At 57.8% G+C, this 14260-nt stretch overlaps 1 protein-coding gene across 1 annotated transcript in view; it reads left to right on the top strand.

The window, feature by feature from the left end:
- The window catches only part of GRIK1 (glutamate ionotropic receptor kainate type subunit 1), a gene marked incomplete at its 5' end in the record, with an annotated part of 111016 nt that overhangs the window by 66746 nt on the left and 30010 nt on the right, over positions 1-14260 (top strand). The window contains 3 exons of the mRNA XM_081088525.1: positions 7741-7848; positions 9783-9896; positions 12507-12710. Coding sequence (XP_080944651.1) covers positions 7741-7848; positions 9783-9896; positions 12507-12710 — 426 coding nt within the window. The remainder of the gene's footprint in view (positions 1-7740; positions 7849-9782; positions 9897-12506; positions 12711-14260) is intronic.

Here is a 14260-nt window from a genome sequence, read left to right as displayed (position 1 = left end):
CACGTCTGTGGATCCAAATAACATCCGTGTTTCTCAGGCAGCGTCCGCGTCCCGCCGGCTCCTCCTCCCTCCAGCTGCAGGCACCCGGCTCCCGTGTGCATGGGGAGCTGCTTTCTATGCCACAGTCTGTGGTGTGTGCGCACATACTAGTACACGCGTGTTCCGTGGACTTGGATGGATGTCACTCAGAGACATATGCACACATGTACGTGCACATGTGTGGGTGTATGTGTATTTGAGCGGCTAGATATGCATTTATGTGAGTTTATGTATGTTTCACTCAGCTGTTTGCCTTTCCAATCCACCGTACTTACGTTGTGAGATCTAGCTAAGCTGACTCATGTTTGTCATTTACCCGCCTCACTCATTCTCACTGAAACCGAGCCTGTGCCCCCTTCCTCTGGTCAGCAAAGTTCGCCGGGCACCCAGCGAGGGGCAGGCACTAGTCGAAGTACCAGGGATGCAACCACGAGCAAAGCAGAGTCCCCGCCTCCTGGAAATGGCGTCCTAGTGGCGGGACCGGGTAGATAAGTGAGGAAACGTACATTCGATGATGACAAGGGCTGTCAACAAGTGACGCTCACGGGGGCGGGTGTGCGGGACCCCGGAGAGAGTGGGCATCACTGTACCACATAAAGTGGTTCCTCGGCACGTCCCGTAGGAATCGTACGAGCCACATAGAGACTGGGCTCCCAGTGGCCACATTGAGAAATAAAAGCCAGCAGGTGGAATCACTCTTAATAATGCATGTTATTTACCCCCATAGATCATGTCACTGTAATGTGTACTTTGTTATGAAGTTATGACTTTATTGTTAGGACAGGCTTCTTAAATCCAGTTTGTATTTTAAACTTTTACACTCACTCTGGCCCAGCCATGTTTCAAGTGCTTGGTGAATCTTGGTGACTAAATAAATAAATATTTGAATAGCGTATCCCATCCGGCCGGCGTGGCTCAGTGGTTGAGCACTGACCTATGAACCAGGAGGTCATGGTTCAATTCCCAATCAGGGCACATGCCCAGGTTATAGGCTCGCTCCCCAGCGTGGGGCGTGCAGGAGGCAGCCGATCAATGATTCTCTCTCATCATTGATGTTTCTATCTATCCCTCTTCCTTCCTCTCTGAAATCCACAAAAATATATTTATGAATAAATAAATAAAATTCCCCCATCCAACCACGCTAACTAGAGAAAGATATAAATTAAACCCATGCGGGATCCAAAGTTTTATCTTTGTGGACAAGGAACATATTGATCAGCTGTGAAGGCCATAATCTGACTAATGCGGCCGAAGTAACTGAGTCGTTCCAGACCGGGTGCTCTGATGTCCAGGCTGCATCCCTCACATGACCTCCACCCTCCCCCACCCCCTGGGGCTCCGGTGGGTGTTCTCGCCCACGTAGTTGACTTGCAAATTCAGAACCCAATTCGTTACATTTGGGCAAACAGGTCACCCCACGAACCAGCACAGAAGTAAAAGGGTTTATGCACAGAGAACAGCCAGGTGCACGGTCTGTGACAAACCCCGAGGAAGTAACACCCTTACCCAGTGAGCTCGGCATAGCAACAGTTAAAGTCAGCAGATGCCAAAGAATGAAACACAGCCAGCAGATGTAGAGTTGGAAATCAAATATTGGCAAGAAAAGCTATTATATCTTTAAATTATGCAGTGATCCATGCAAGCTGTTATTGCAAGATAATGGTTATAAACAACACACATGATAGTTAAAATAATTATAGATTGAACAGCTGAGCGTGTGATAAATGCATCACTTCAGCTCCCGGAATAGCTGACCTCCGAGGAGGTTGTGTGGCCTGAAGGTTGTGTTTATCGTTTCCTCCTTTGCTTAATGTGTATTTTCTCCCCATTATGATGAAGACTTTAGCCTTGTTTTGAATTAGCTTCGCCGAGAACTGGCCTGAGACTGTGGTGACTGCCAGCGATCACCTTGCTTGGATGGAGGGTGGGTCTCGGTGTGTGTCGCTGGGCTTCACTCTGGGGATGCGAGACGGTCATTGTGCAGGACGTCCACGTACACAACAGCCACAGGATGGGCCGCCGTTAATTAAAAACACGTAAAATAGCCCGGCCAGTGTGGCTCAGTGGTTGAGCGTTGACCTATGAACCAGGAGGTCACGGTTCCATTCCCAGGCAGGGCACAGGCCCAGGTTGCGGGCTCCATCCCCAGCGTGGGGTGTGCAGAAGGCAGCCAATCCATGATTCTCTCTCATTGATGTCTCTATCTCTCTCTCCCTCCCTCCCTCTCTGAAATCAATAATAAAAATACTAGAGGCCTGGTGCACGAAATTCCTGCAGGGGAATGGGGTCCCTCAGCCTGGCCCCTGCACCCTCTCCAATCTGGGACCCCGTGGGGGACGTCCAACTCGCAATCCAGGACCACTGGCTCCTAACTGCTGGCTCTTGCCTGCCTGCTGGCCTGATTGCCGCCTAACCACTCCCCTGCCGGCCTGATGGCCCCCAGCTGCCCTCCCCTGCTGGCCTGATCACCCCTAACCGCCTCTGCCTCGGCCCCCACCACCGTGGCTTTGTTTAAAAGGAAGTCGGACGTCCAGAAGATGTCTGGTCACCCAGTTTAATTAGCATATTACCCTTTTATTAGTATAGATATTTAAAAACAAGTAAAATAGTCCTAGTCGGTTTGGCTCAGTGGATAGAGCATCGGCCCGAGGACCAATTCTGGTCAAGGGCACAGACCTGGGTTGCAGGCTCGACCCCCAGCCCCATCCGGGTGCGAGCAGGAGGCAACCAGGCCATGTGTCTCTCTGACACGGACGTTTCTCTCTCTCCGTCTCTCCCCGTCCCTTCCACTTTCTCTAAACGTCAATGGAAAAATATCCTTGGATGAGGATTAACAACAAAACAAAACACAATTTATCACCACAGTGAACTACACTGTTAACTCTTTCAGGGCACAGAGCCAAGTGTGGTCAGACTTTTAAGATCCATGAAGTTATTGCTCTGCTTTATTTCCGCTTCACCATTTCCCCCAAGGAGCCTTCATCTCCTGACCCCCCGTCGGTCATTCCCTGATAGAGTGTCGGCAAAAGGAAAACGAGCTCAGTCAGTGAACGCCTCCTCGTGAGGACTCGGCAGGTGCTCGAAGGTCCCTCCTTCCACGCGTGTTCACAGCCCGAAGGGGGTTTCTGACCTTGGACAGCCTTCAAAATTCAAAGGAAATTCCCTTGGCCTTGGGCTGAGGAGGGAGAGCTGATCTTGGGGTGCAAACGAGCTGATCTGACGGCCCCTCCCTCCCACCACGTGGGCACCGTGGCCTTGAGGCGGTGCCAGCACCAGCACTCGAGCTGACCTTGTGGGTATAAATGTTGTAAGTTTTCTACCCGTTCTTTCGTTGGTTCCATGGTAAATAGAACTTGAAAGTTTACATCTCAGGACCAATAGGAGGAAGGACAATGTCTCTTAAGGAAGCCTCTTTTTTAAAATCCTTTCTAAACAGTCCACCCCCTTTGCAAGTGAATTTCCTGACTCAGCGTCTGGCAGGCGGGTGGCAGCATTATCAGGCAGTGAGAGTGTCTGGGATTAAAATCTTCGTAGCAGAGAGTTGAAAAGTAAACACGTTTCTGAGTCAGTAGAGGAGGTGAGTGTGGTCAGTGTCAAATGTTTAAATATCTGTACGGTCACTGTCAGCTACTGCAAGGGATTTCGTTTTGAAGGAACAACGGAGACGGTACCTGTGATCGCTGTTGACCTAATTTGGAGCCTGGATTTACGTTTGCTCCGTGCGATGAGTCTGTGTCTTCTTTGCGTCTGGCCATTATTAGAAATGGAAACGGCGGTTTGCACCAGGCCACATGTCCTGCCACGGATTCAGCTGCCCTCACGTGCTCACATCTAGCCACAGGGTTTGCCAGTGACACACTTTGAAAATAAAGACAGCAAATGAAGTTCCCTCTGGGGAAGGTGAGCTGAGCTTTAGGCAGGCGTTCTAAATCCATGTTTAGCCTGACAGGGTTCATGTTTCAGACATGAGGGGGCAACACGCTGACTCTTACGTAGGCCCAGCTTACCAACTAAATTATGCAAGTGCCTTTCATTCCTCCTGTTGGCATTATTTAGGTGTGAGTGTTTAACTTATCTTTATTGCTGAGATTATTACAGGTGCCTCCCTTCTCCCCCCATCGACCCTCCTCCCCACTCTCGCCCCCGCCCCCGGCCCTCACCCCACGATTGCCTGTGTCCATGGGTTCAGCACATATGCATACGAGGTCTTTGGTTAATCCCCCCCTTCCCTCTGGGCTTCGCCCGTCTGTGGCGGGTTTCAATGTCTCTGGGTCTATTGTGCTCGTCCGTGGATCTTGTTCACTGGATTCCACGTCTGGTGAGCTCGTGTGATGCTTGTCTTTCTCTGACTGGCTCGTTGTGCTCAGCATAACGCTCTCCAGGTCCCTCCTTGCTGTCTCAAAGGGCACGTCTGGCTCGCTCTTGGGAGTGCGGTGTTTGTGCTCAGTGAGGTGGGTGCTGAGGCAGCAAGGCCCGTGCAGGCACCTGCTGGGGATTCGGGAAATTTCCGAACCAGATGGAGGGAGGGACGGACAGCGATGCTCGGAGATGTTCACTCAGCATCTTCTCGTCTGGAAGGAGATGCGGCAGCCGGTGAGGTGGACGGGTGCCCCCGGGTCCACGGGAGCTGCGACCTGCAGGGGGCGCTGCCCCAGGGGCCGAGGGGGGCAGACGGGGCCGTCACCCAGGTGGAACCACACAGTCTCCACCCCGGAGGTCGACCGAGAAGGGCTCGTCTTTCCTCCGAATAATCGCACCCTCAGTGAGACGGCAGCAGGGACTCTCCGTTTTTATGGACGATTTTACCCAGAAATCCATGTTCCTTGTCGTGCACTCAGCACGCCCATGCAGGTAGAGCAGCTGGGGAAGAGGGTGGGGAGCAGAGACGGCCGTGGACCACGCTCTGCCCGGACGCTGGGGAGGCCTCGCTCGGAGGAAGCACGCAGCTGGAGGCCCCGGCGGGGCTGGAGCGCACGCAGTGCTCCATGGAGCGGACACGGGGAAGCCCAAATGTACAAACACAGAGAGAACCGGAACGAAGGCACCTTGGGTGGGGCCGGGCCCGGCCGGGGTCGATTCCCAGAGGCAAGGGAGACCTTGGAGGTCGGTGTGGCCCCAGAACCATGGCCATGGGGGGACCTGTTTCTTTGGGGCACGCAGAGGTGCTGAGAGGCTCGGAGACCCCTTTCCTATGGCAGGGCCTCCCCGGGCTCTGGACTGAGATGTTTCCCTGGGAACCCACCTGCCAGACAGCGGCCGCCACGGCCACGAACGGCCACGCCGCCTCGTCTCATCCTGTAATATCAAGTTGCGATGTTTCCTAACACGTGGAATCGTCACTGAACAGTGGTTTCCCACGTGCCTGTTCTAGCCCTAACGGGAGTGAATGTGGGGGTTGCCATCAGCCTCCTACTGATCACATCTTAACAGAAAAAGAGCACAGCTCCCAGCACATCCATGACGATGCTGTTGTTCCTGAGCGGCCGTGTCTGCTTCACAGCACACTCTCCCCCCAAAAGCAGAGCCTGACGGAGCCGTCGCGCTTTCGCCTGCTTCCGCCCATTTGGGAGAATAAGTGCATCCACGCGGTCGCGCTAGCTCGTTGGGCTGAACGCGACTCTCACAAGAGCCTGGAGCCACGTGCCAGTAGCTGCCTCCTTCCTTGACACTCAGATCTAGACTTTCTGTTGGGACAATGAACGTCATCTTGAAAAAGAGCATACAAGTAAGACGTGAACGAAATGTTTGCTTTTCTCCTTTTGTCTCTTGGTTCCCGTCTCTTGGCCGTCAGACTTGTGTGATGGGAGAAAAGAGGCCGTGCCCAGCGGCCGCCGAGGCTCAGGGGCTGAGCATCGACCTACGAACCAGGAGGTCACCATTCGATTCCCGGCCAGGGCACAGGCCCGGGTTGTGGGCTCGGTCTCCAGTGGGGGGCGTGCAGGAGGCGGCCAATCCATGATTCTCTCTCATCACTGACGTTTCTATCTCTCTCTCCCTCCCTTTCTCTCTGAAATCACATGCATATATATGATCTGCATATATATATATAGAGCGAGAGAGAGAGAGAGAGAGAGCGAGAGAGAGAGAGAGAGAGAGAGAGAGAGAGAGAGAGAGAGGAGGGGTGACGCGGTGACTGGAGCCCAAGTGAAGGGATGAAAGGACACGCAGACCCGCAGCGACGCCGTGGACCCTCCGAGGAACGGAAGTGGCTCCTGCCTGGCCGGAGGCCCTGCTGTGAGCGGCGCCGTGAGAGTACACGCTCCGAGTCTGCACGTTCCCGGCCGTCAGCTCCGGACAACGCGCCCAGTGGCTCTCAGCGCGGCCCCAGCAGGACCCGGTGCCTTCGGGCAAAGCTTCCAGCAAACCCTGCAGGACTAGTGAAGGGAGCCCCTCCTTCTAACAGACCCGGGCGAGAGGAGCATGTGAGGAGGAGCGTCAAGGAGGCGCCCGAAACGGACTTGGTCCGACCCCAAGGCTACGAGACCCCCACAGGCCGTGTCGGACGGTGCCCGCTCCCAGGAGATGCCGTGAGCCGAGTGCCCGCTCCCAGGCGATGCCGTGAGCCGAGTGCCCGCTCCCAGGAGATGCCGTGAGCCGAGTGCCCGCTCCCAGGAGATGCCGTGAGCCGAGTGCCCGCTCCCAGGAGATGCCGTGAGCCCGGTGCCCGCTCCCAGGTGATGCCGCGAGCCCGGTGCCCGCTCCCAGGCGATGCCGCGAGCCCGGTGCCCGCTCCCAGGCGATGCCGCGAGCCCGGTGCCCGCTCCCAGGAGATGCTGCGAGCCCGGTGCCCGCTCCCAGGAGATGCTGCGAGCCCGGTGCCCGCTCCCGGGCGATGCCGTGAGCCCGGTGCCCGCTCCCAGGCGATGCCGTGAGCAGAGGCAGGTCAACCATCGCCCCTGAGGATGGGAGGCGGCCCATCCAGTTTTCGCTGAAACAGCGCCCCAACCCCAAGCGTGAGTGGGTGTGGACTGAGCTGTGGGGCGCGGACCCGTGAGGTGCTTGTGTGCTGGGGAACCACAGGAACCGGGGTTGTGCTGGGGACGGAGTCGCAATCCAGGCGAGTCAGACAGGCAGACGTGGGAGCTGAGGGAGCAGCTGCAGGTTCGGCGCCTGACCTCGCACTGCAGCCCCGCCATGGCCACTCACATGCTGTTCGGGTCAGTCAGGAGGAGAACAGCTCATGGTGCACAAAGGGCTCAGTTCTCCCTCATCCTCACTGTGAGCGAACCCCACTTAGACAGGGCCCCCCAGCATCACGTCAGGACCAAGTCCCGGGAAGTTGACAGAATGTCCACGTGACATTGGAAGGCCTCGGCCACCCTAAAAAGCGCCCTAACCACTCAGTGTCGCCTCACTGAGCCGCACTGTTTCACAGAGAAACGTAAGGGGGCTCCCCGGGGAGTCCTGGGAGAGGCTCGGCGACCGTGGGAAGCGGGTCCTGTGGCCTCAGAGACGTGGCGGCTCGCTGTGGGCACTGTCGGGCGGTCACCGGGGCGGGCGGTGGGGTTGGCGCCGTTACAGACGGGTTGGCCTGTGAGAGGACAGATCCAGGAGCTGTGACAGCAGGGAGTGCGAGCTACCGGCTCGGCTCCTGACGCGGCCGCGGCCGTGACCGAGCTGGAGCCGGGACCCGGCGGGTGGCGCGCACTTCGGGTGACGGTGTCTGGACTTCAGTGTGATGACCACGCCCTCCTCCCGCAGGCCCAGTGGGACGGCCTGACCGGGCGGATCGCCTTCAACAAGACGGACGGCCTGAGGAAGGACTTCGACCTGGACATCCTCGGTCTCGGGGAGGAAGGCACCGAGAAGGTAACCGATAACAGAGCCACAGAAGGAAACGGAAAGCCCGGCCCACACATTCCCACGGCGAGCACAGTCCGGGGTGCGGGCGTCCGGCGTTCCCCAGGCCTCCGGCCTCACAGACGGAGGCTGACGCCATTCTCAGGGCACATGGTTAGTAGCAACGCCATGAGCTTGTAGAGCCGCGTGCTCATGTCGGGCTCGCATCACCCGGCGTGGGTGTCCCTGGCCCCGTTCCTCACGGGATTAAAAAGTAAGTTTAGACGGAAGTCAGAGGCTTCCCCGGTTTAGCTTTGGAGGGGTGTCCATCGTGACCCAGAATTCAGTGTTGGCTCACCCCCCAGTGAGGCTGGTGCTGGAGGGACACCGTGAAGGAGACAGGAGCTCCATGGAGCGAACCAGCTCTGCCTCCCTCATTTTGGCGGGAAATACGCCCAACGTGTATTTTAATGGTGGAATCTGGTTTTAGGGTTAGGTCTGCTGTAATTCTCAATCTCTCAAAGTTTAAAGTTCCATTTTAGTTACTACTTAGAGCAATTTAAACATAACTATTTAGTTATCCAATCAAATAATAGACAAACATGGTAATTGACTGTACCTTCGCTACGCCCCCCATTGGCTAATCAGCATGATATGCAAATTAACTGCCAACAAAGATGGCGGCTAATTTGCATACTGCAGGCAGGTCGGGACAGTGCCATCCGGCCTTCCCCACCACCATCTGGGCCTGCTATTTGTGACCCAGGGCGGTGGGCATCCATGGGCGACCCAACCTGGGGTGGCCGGGTGGTGCAGCAGTGATCGGCCAGTCCGCCCGGCCTCCATCCAGGCACCCCGTGTGCGACCCACCCGGGGCTTCCCATGTGCGACCCAACCCGAGGCGGCGCCCCAACCCCCAGATCGGCCCTGCCATGTGTGCGACCCAGGGAGGCGGGGCAGGCACCGAGGGATTGGGCCTGCCATCTGCCACCTGGGGAGGGGGCCTAAGCCAGCAGGTGGTTATCTCCCGAGGGGTCCCAGACTGTGAGAGGGCAGAAGTGGGGCTGAGGGACACCCCCCACACCCCCCTCCCCCGCCAGTGCACAAATTTTTGTGCACCGGGCCTCTAGTCTATATATAAAGAGCCAGGGGCCATCACATCCGAAACAACTGGATGGACGACCAAACAGGCTGAGTGGGGCGACCAGGCCAGCAGGGGGGCAGTGAGGGGCGATCAAGTCAGCAGGCAGAGGTGGTTAGGGGTGATCAAGCTGGAAGAGGGGCCCCCTCCCTCCCCCCACCCCCCCTCTCTCCTCATCCCCCTCCTTCCCTCCCTCCCCCTCTCCCCCTCCCCCTCTCTCTTCTGCTCTCTGTCTGTTCACATCCATGGCCTCCAGCGCCTAGACCAGGGCCTGGCAGGTGGGCTGGTCACCAAGTACCCGTTGGAAGAAGAGAATTCTTCACTTAAAAGTAATAAGTTCAGCCCGGCCGGGGCTCAGGGGCTGAGCATCGACCTGTGAACCAGGAGGTCAGGGTTCGATTCCTGCTCGGGGCTCATCCTGGGTTGCGGGCTCATCCCCAGTGGGGGGCGCAGGAGGCAGCCGATGGATCCATGGATCTCTCTCCTCCGGATGTTTCTCTCCCTCCCGCCCTCTCTGGAACCGATAAAAACATGTTGATAATAATAGTAACAGCACATTTAATAAATAAAAATGAAAAGGCCTTCTGGCCTCCCCCCAGAGGCACAGGCTTCCCTGTCCGGTCGCTGCTTGCCTGCCCATCCATGCATCCGTCAATCTGTCCGTCTGTCTGTCCGTCTGTATGTCCGTCTGTCCATCTGTCCATCTGTCCGTGGTCTCGCTTTCCCGCGTCAGCAGCTCCCGAGGCGCCTGTGCTGCTGCGGACGGAGCTCGGGGCCCCTCCCCCACCGAGGACCCGGGCTCAGCCTCCCTGTGTCCCTGCAGATCGGAGCCTGGAGCCCCCGCCGCGGCCTCCGCCTGCCAGACACGAGCAGAGAGCCGGCTCCCCGCCCCAGCGCAGCGCTGGCCAACCGCACGCTCATCGTCACCACCATCCTGGTGAGGGGCTCCCTGTGTCCATGCGGGCCTCCCCAGACCCCCACCTCCAGGGGCTCCCTGTGTCCCCTTCCACCCAGACCCCCTCCTCCAGGGGCTCCCTGTGTCCCCTTCCACCCAGACCCTCTCCTCCAGGGGCTCCCTGTGTCCCCTTCCACCCAGACCCCCACCTCCAGGGGCTCCCTGTGTCCCCTTCCACCCAGACCCCCACCTCCAGGGGCTCCCTGTGTCCCCTTCCACCCAGACCCCCTCCTCCAGGGGCTCCCTGTGTCCCCTTCCACCCAGACCCCCTCCTCCAGGGGCTCCCTGTGTCCCCTCCCACCCAGGCCCCCACCTCCAGGGGCTCCCTGTGTCCATCCGGGCCTCCCCAGACCCCCACCTCCAGGGGCTCCCTGTGTCCATCCGGACCTCCCCAGACCCCCACCTCCAGGGGCTCCCCTGTGTCCCCTCCCACCCAGACCCCCTCCTCCAGGGGCTCCCTGTGTCCCCTTCCACCCAGACCCCCTCCTCCAGGGGCTCCCTGTGTCCCCTCCCACCTAGACCCCCACCTCCAGGGGCTCCCTGTGTCCGCCATGCCAGCAGCTCTGTCTGCAGATCTAGGGTTTGTCTGTTAATATATTTTATTGATGTCAGAGAGGAAAGGAGAGGAGAGGAGAGAGAAGCATCGGTGATGAGAATCATGGATCCTGCCTCCTGCCCGCCCCCCACCGGGGATGGAGCCTGCGCCCGGGCCTGTGCCCTCACGGGATCGAACCCAGACCTCCTGGTTCACAGGTCGGCACTTAACCACTGAGCCACCCGGCCGGCCCAGATGTCTCGTTTTGACGGGGACACTGAGGGCACATGGGTTCCTGTGTGGGAGGAACTACCAGCTGCCCCGCCCGCCCCCGCCCCCTGCCCCCCGCCGCCCAGTGGGCCATGCTCTCTGGCTGCCAATTGGCTTCAACCAGCGAGACGGTGACCAGATGCCAGGGGAGGGGAAGCCACGTAAGAGCAGTTTCCCTGCCTCTGGTTTTGTCAGAAATCTGTCCTCCACCGGCTCCGCCCCTCTGCGATCCAGCCTCCAGGCCCCGCCCACTGGGACCCCAGGCCCCTCCCCTCCATGATCCAGCCTCCAGGCCCCACCCACCGGGACCCCAGGCCCCTCCCCTCCATGATCCAGCCTCCAGGCCCCGCCCACCTGGACCCCAGGCCCAGGCTTGCCCCGCCCCTCAGCCTGAGTGGCACCACCTCCTGATAAGGCGGGTCCCAGGTGTGGCACCCTCTCTCCCCTGCATCCTGGGCCCCCCCTGCCCACTCCTGGGTAAGTAGCCCTTATTTTCACTCCTCAAAGCCCAGGTGAGGGCACCTCCTGCTTCCTGTTGGAGTGCCGACCGCACACCTGTCCAGCCGTTGTACCTGCCAGGTGCCCCCCACTTCCCAGCCCCCCACTCCCCATCCCAGCCCTTACCCCCAGGATACGGGGCAGGAGCCGCCACGTCTAGAATCGTCACCTTCAGTCATTCCTGCTCATTGGATTCAGTCCCTCATGTCGGGCTGTTTATTTCTGAAGCCGCTGACTTGTGGGGCTTGTTCGTCCAAGATGGAGCGGACAGTCTCGCTGTGGCTGCGACTTTTCTCTCCGCTGCCTCCGGACACAGAGCTCTGTGTCTGTCAGGGTTCAAGGGTGGACCTCAGTGGGGCCCACGCAGCTGGGAAATAACAGGACAGGCCGGTACCAGAGGAACTAATAGGAACTAATAGACATTTATAAAATAAAATGAAACTTTGATCAGCCAAGTGAGAATTCAGGTTTCAATCATTAAGAGAAGGCCCGTTATTCGTAGGAAGGGGCTTTGTCGCTGAAGCAAGGCATTGGCAGAGGTGAGATTTCAGGTGAGTCAATGAAGAAGATGAAGCTGGTGATTTAAAAAAGCAGAAAGGCTCTGAGTAAGATGCCCTGAAGGAAGCCAAGCAAATACCCAGAGGATGAGGGCGACACTGAGGTGGAACTGAGCCAAGAGGAGTCAGACAGCCGGGAAGTGTGAAGCAGAGATTTCTCAGCCGATTTAGACTCACCTGTGGGCTGGGCAGGTCGCGCCCAGGAAGCCGGGTGTGGGTACAGTCTGCCCCATGGCCCCTGCCCGACCCCAGGGGACGTGACCACTCAGGCCCCCTCACACCTTTGTCTCAAATGTCACGTAAAGAGAGAGGAGGGAGCACGCCCGGCGGGGCTCAGGGGCTGAGCGTCGGCCTGTGAGCCAGGAGGTCAGGGTTGGATTCCGGGTCAGGGCACAGGCCCGGTTGCAGGCTCCATCCCCTGTGGAGGGCGTGCAGGAGGCAGCCGGTCCATGATTCTCTCTCATCATCAATGTTTCTCTCTCCCTCCCCCTCTCCCTTCCTCTCTGAAATAATAAAGGTATCTATAAAAATAAAATAAATAAAGAGCCGAGGGAGAGACGTTATACAGGAGAGTATGGGGAGAAGGCTCAGCGGAGGCGGGAGGTGGGTGGTGGGTGGTGGGTGCCGGCCACCCTGTCTCCGAGTCACTGTGAGACACTGGCCGCCGGCGGGGATGGTGCTGGGCGGGGCTCTGCCTCCTGTGACAGGCGCCCCGCCCGGTCTGTTCTGCAGGAGGAGCCCTACGTAATGTACAGGAAGTCGGACAAGCCCCTGTTCGGAAACGACAGGTTCGAAGGGTACTGCCTGGACCTTCTGAAGGAGCTGTCCGCCATGCTGGGCTTCATTTACGATGTCAGACTTGTCCCCGACGGCAGATACGGAGCCCAGGACGACCAGGGCGAGTGGAACGGGATGGTCCGGGAGCTGATGGACCATGTAAGCACACCCCCCTCAGTGCGGACGCCAGGAAAGCGCAGTGAGAAGTGAAAGGAGGGAGATTCTGAGTCAGGGTCAGAAGAAACAGGTCACTCTTTTATCATAGAAACTAGAGGCCCGGTGCACAAAAAATTGTGCACTCAGGGGGTCCTTCAGCACGGCCTGTGCCTTCTCACATTCTGGGACCCCTCAGGGGATGACCACTTGCTGGCTTAGGCCAGCTCCCCGGGGGATTGGGCCTAAGACGGCAATCAGACATCCCTCTGGCAGCCCGGCAGCCCTCGGGGGATGTACACTTGCCAGCGGGGAGCAGACCTAAGCTGAAGTCGGGCATCCTTAGCGCTGCTAGGGAGGCGGGAGAGGCTCCCACCACCACTACTGTGCTGGCAGTTGTCAGCCTGACTTGTGGCTGAGCAGAGCTCCCCGCTGTGAGAGCGCACTGACCACCAGAGGACAGCTCCTGCATTGAGCATCTGCCCCCTGGTGGTCAGTGTGTGTCATAGTGACCAGTCATTTCCAGTCACTCTGCTGTTAGGGTCAGTTTGCATATTGCCCTTTTACTATATAGGATAGAGGCCTGGTGCACGGGTGGGGGCTGGCTGGTTTGCCCTGAAGGGTGTCCCAGATCAGGGTAGGGGTCCCGCTTGGGTGCCTGGCCAGCCTGGATAAGGGGATGATGGCTGTTTGCAGCTGGTCATACCCCCTTCAGGGTGGGGGTCCCCACCGGGGTGCCTGGCCAGTCTGGGTGAGGGGCTGAGGGTTTTCAGGCTGGCCAAGCCCGCTGGCGACAGAAGCTCCCAGCCTTTCCTTTTTATCTTTTTTTTTTTATTCTGGGATTTATTTACCTTCTATAATTGAAACTTTGTAGCCTTGAGAGGAGCTCGGAGCCAGCCAGGGCGGGCGGGAGGGAAGCCTCCTGCTCGCTCCAGCTCTGTGGCCATGACTGGCTGAAAGTAGGTATCTGGGGTGTATTTATCTTCTATAATTGAAACTTTGTTGCTTTGAGTGGAGCTCAGAGCCGCCACGGCAAGTGGGAAGCTTGGCTTCCTCCATCATTGGGGCAACCAAGCCTCCTGCTTGCTCCAGCTCCGTGGCTGCAGGCCGCCATCTTGGTTGGGTTAATTTGCATATAGTCGCTCTGATTGGCTGGTGGGTGTGGCTTAAGGCATAGCGAAGGTACGATCAATTACCATGTTTGTCTATTATTAGATAGGATGGTTTTAAAAGTAAAAGTAGGAGAAAACCTGGGAATGGTGTTTGCTTCTTTGGAGGCAGGCGAGGATGAGGACGGAAGGCGGAGTGTCCGGGCTGCCCTTCGCCTGGAGAGCAAACCTGGTGACTCTTACGTTCAATGAAGAGTTCTGATGTCTGCAGCTCAGAGTCACGCCTCGTCTTGTCCGTGGGTCTTAGGCCCAGGCTGCTCATTCTGTGCCTTTCCCACGTGCTCTTGTACTTTTATTTTTTCTTAAATATATTTTTATTGATTTCAGAGAGGAAGGGAGAGGGAGGCAGAGAGAGAAACATCAATGATGAGAGAGACTCATCCATCG

Source organism: Myotis nattereri (assembly GCF_964212035.1).
Source record: "Myotis nattereri genome assembly, chromosome: 3".
NCBI classification, from domain to species: Eukaryota; Metazoa; Chordata; class Mammalia; order Chiroptera; family Vespertilionidae; genus Myotis; species Myotis nattereri.
Note: the sequence above shows the minus strand (reverse complement) of the source record. Positions and strands in the feature narration are given on the sequence as shown.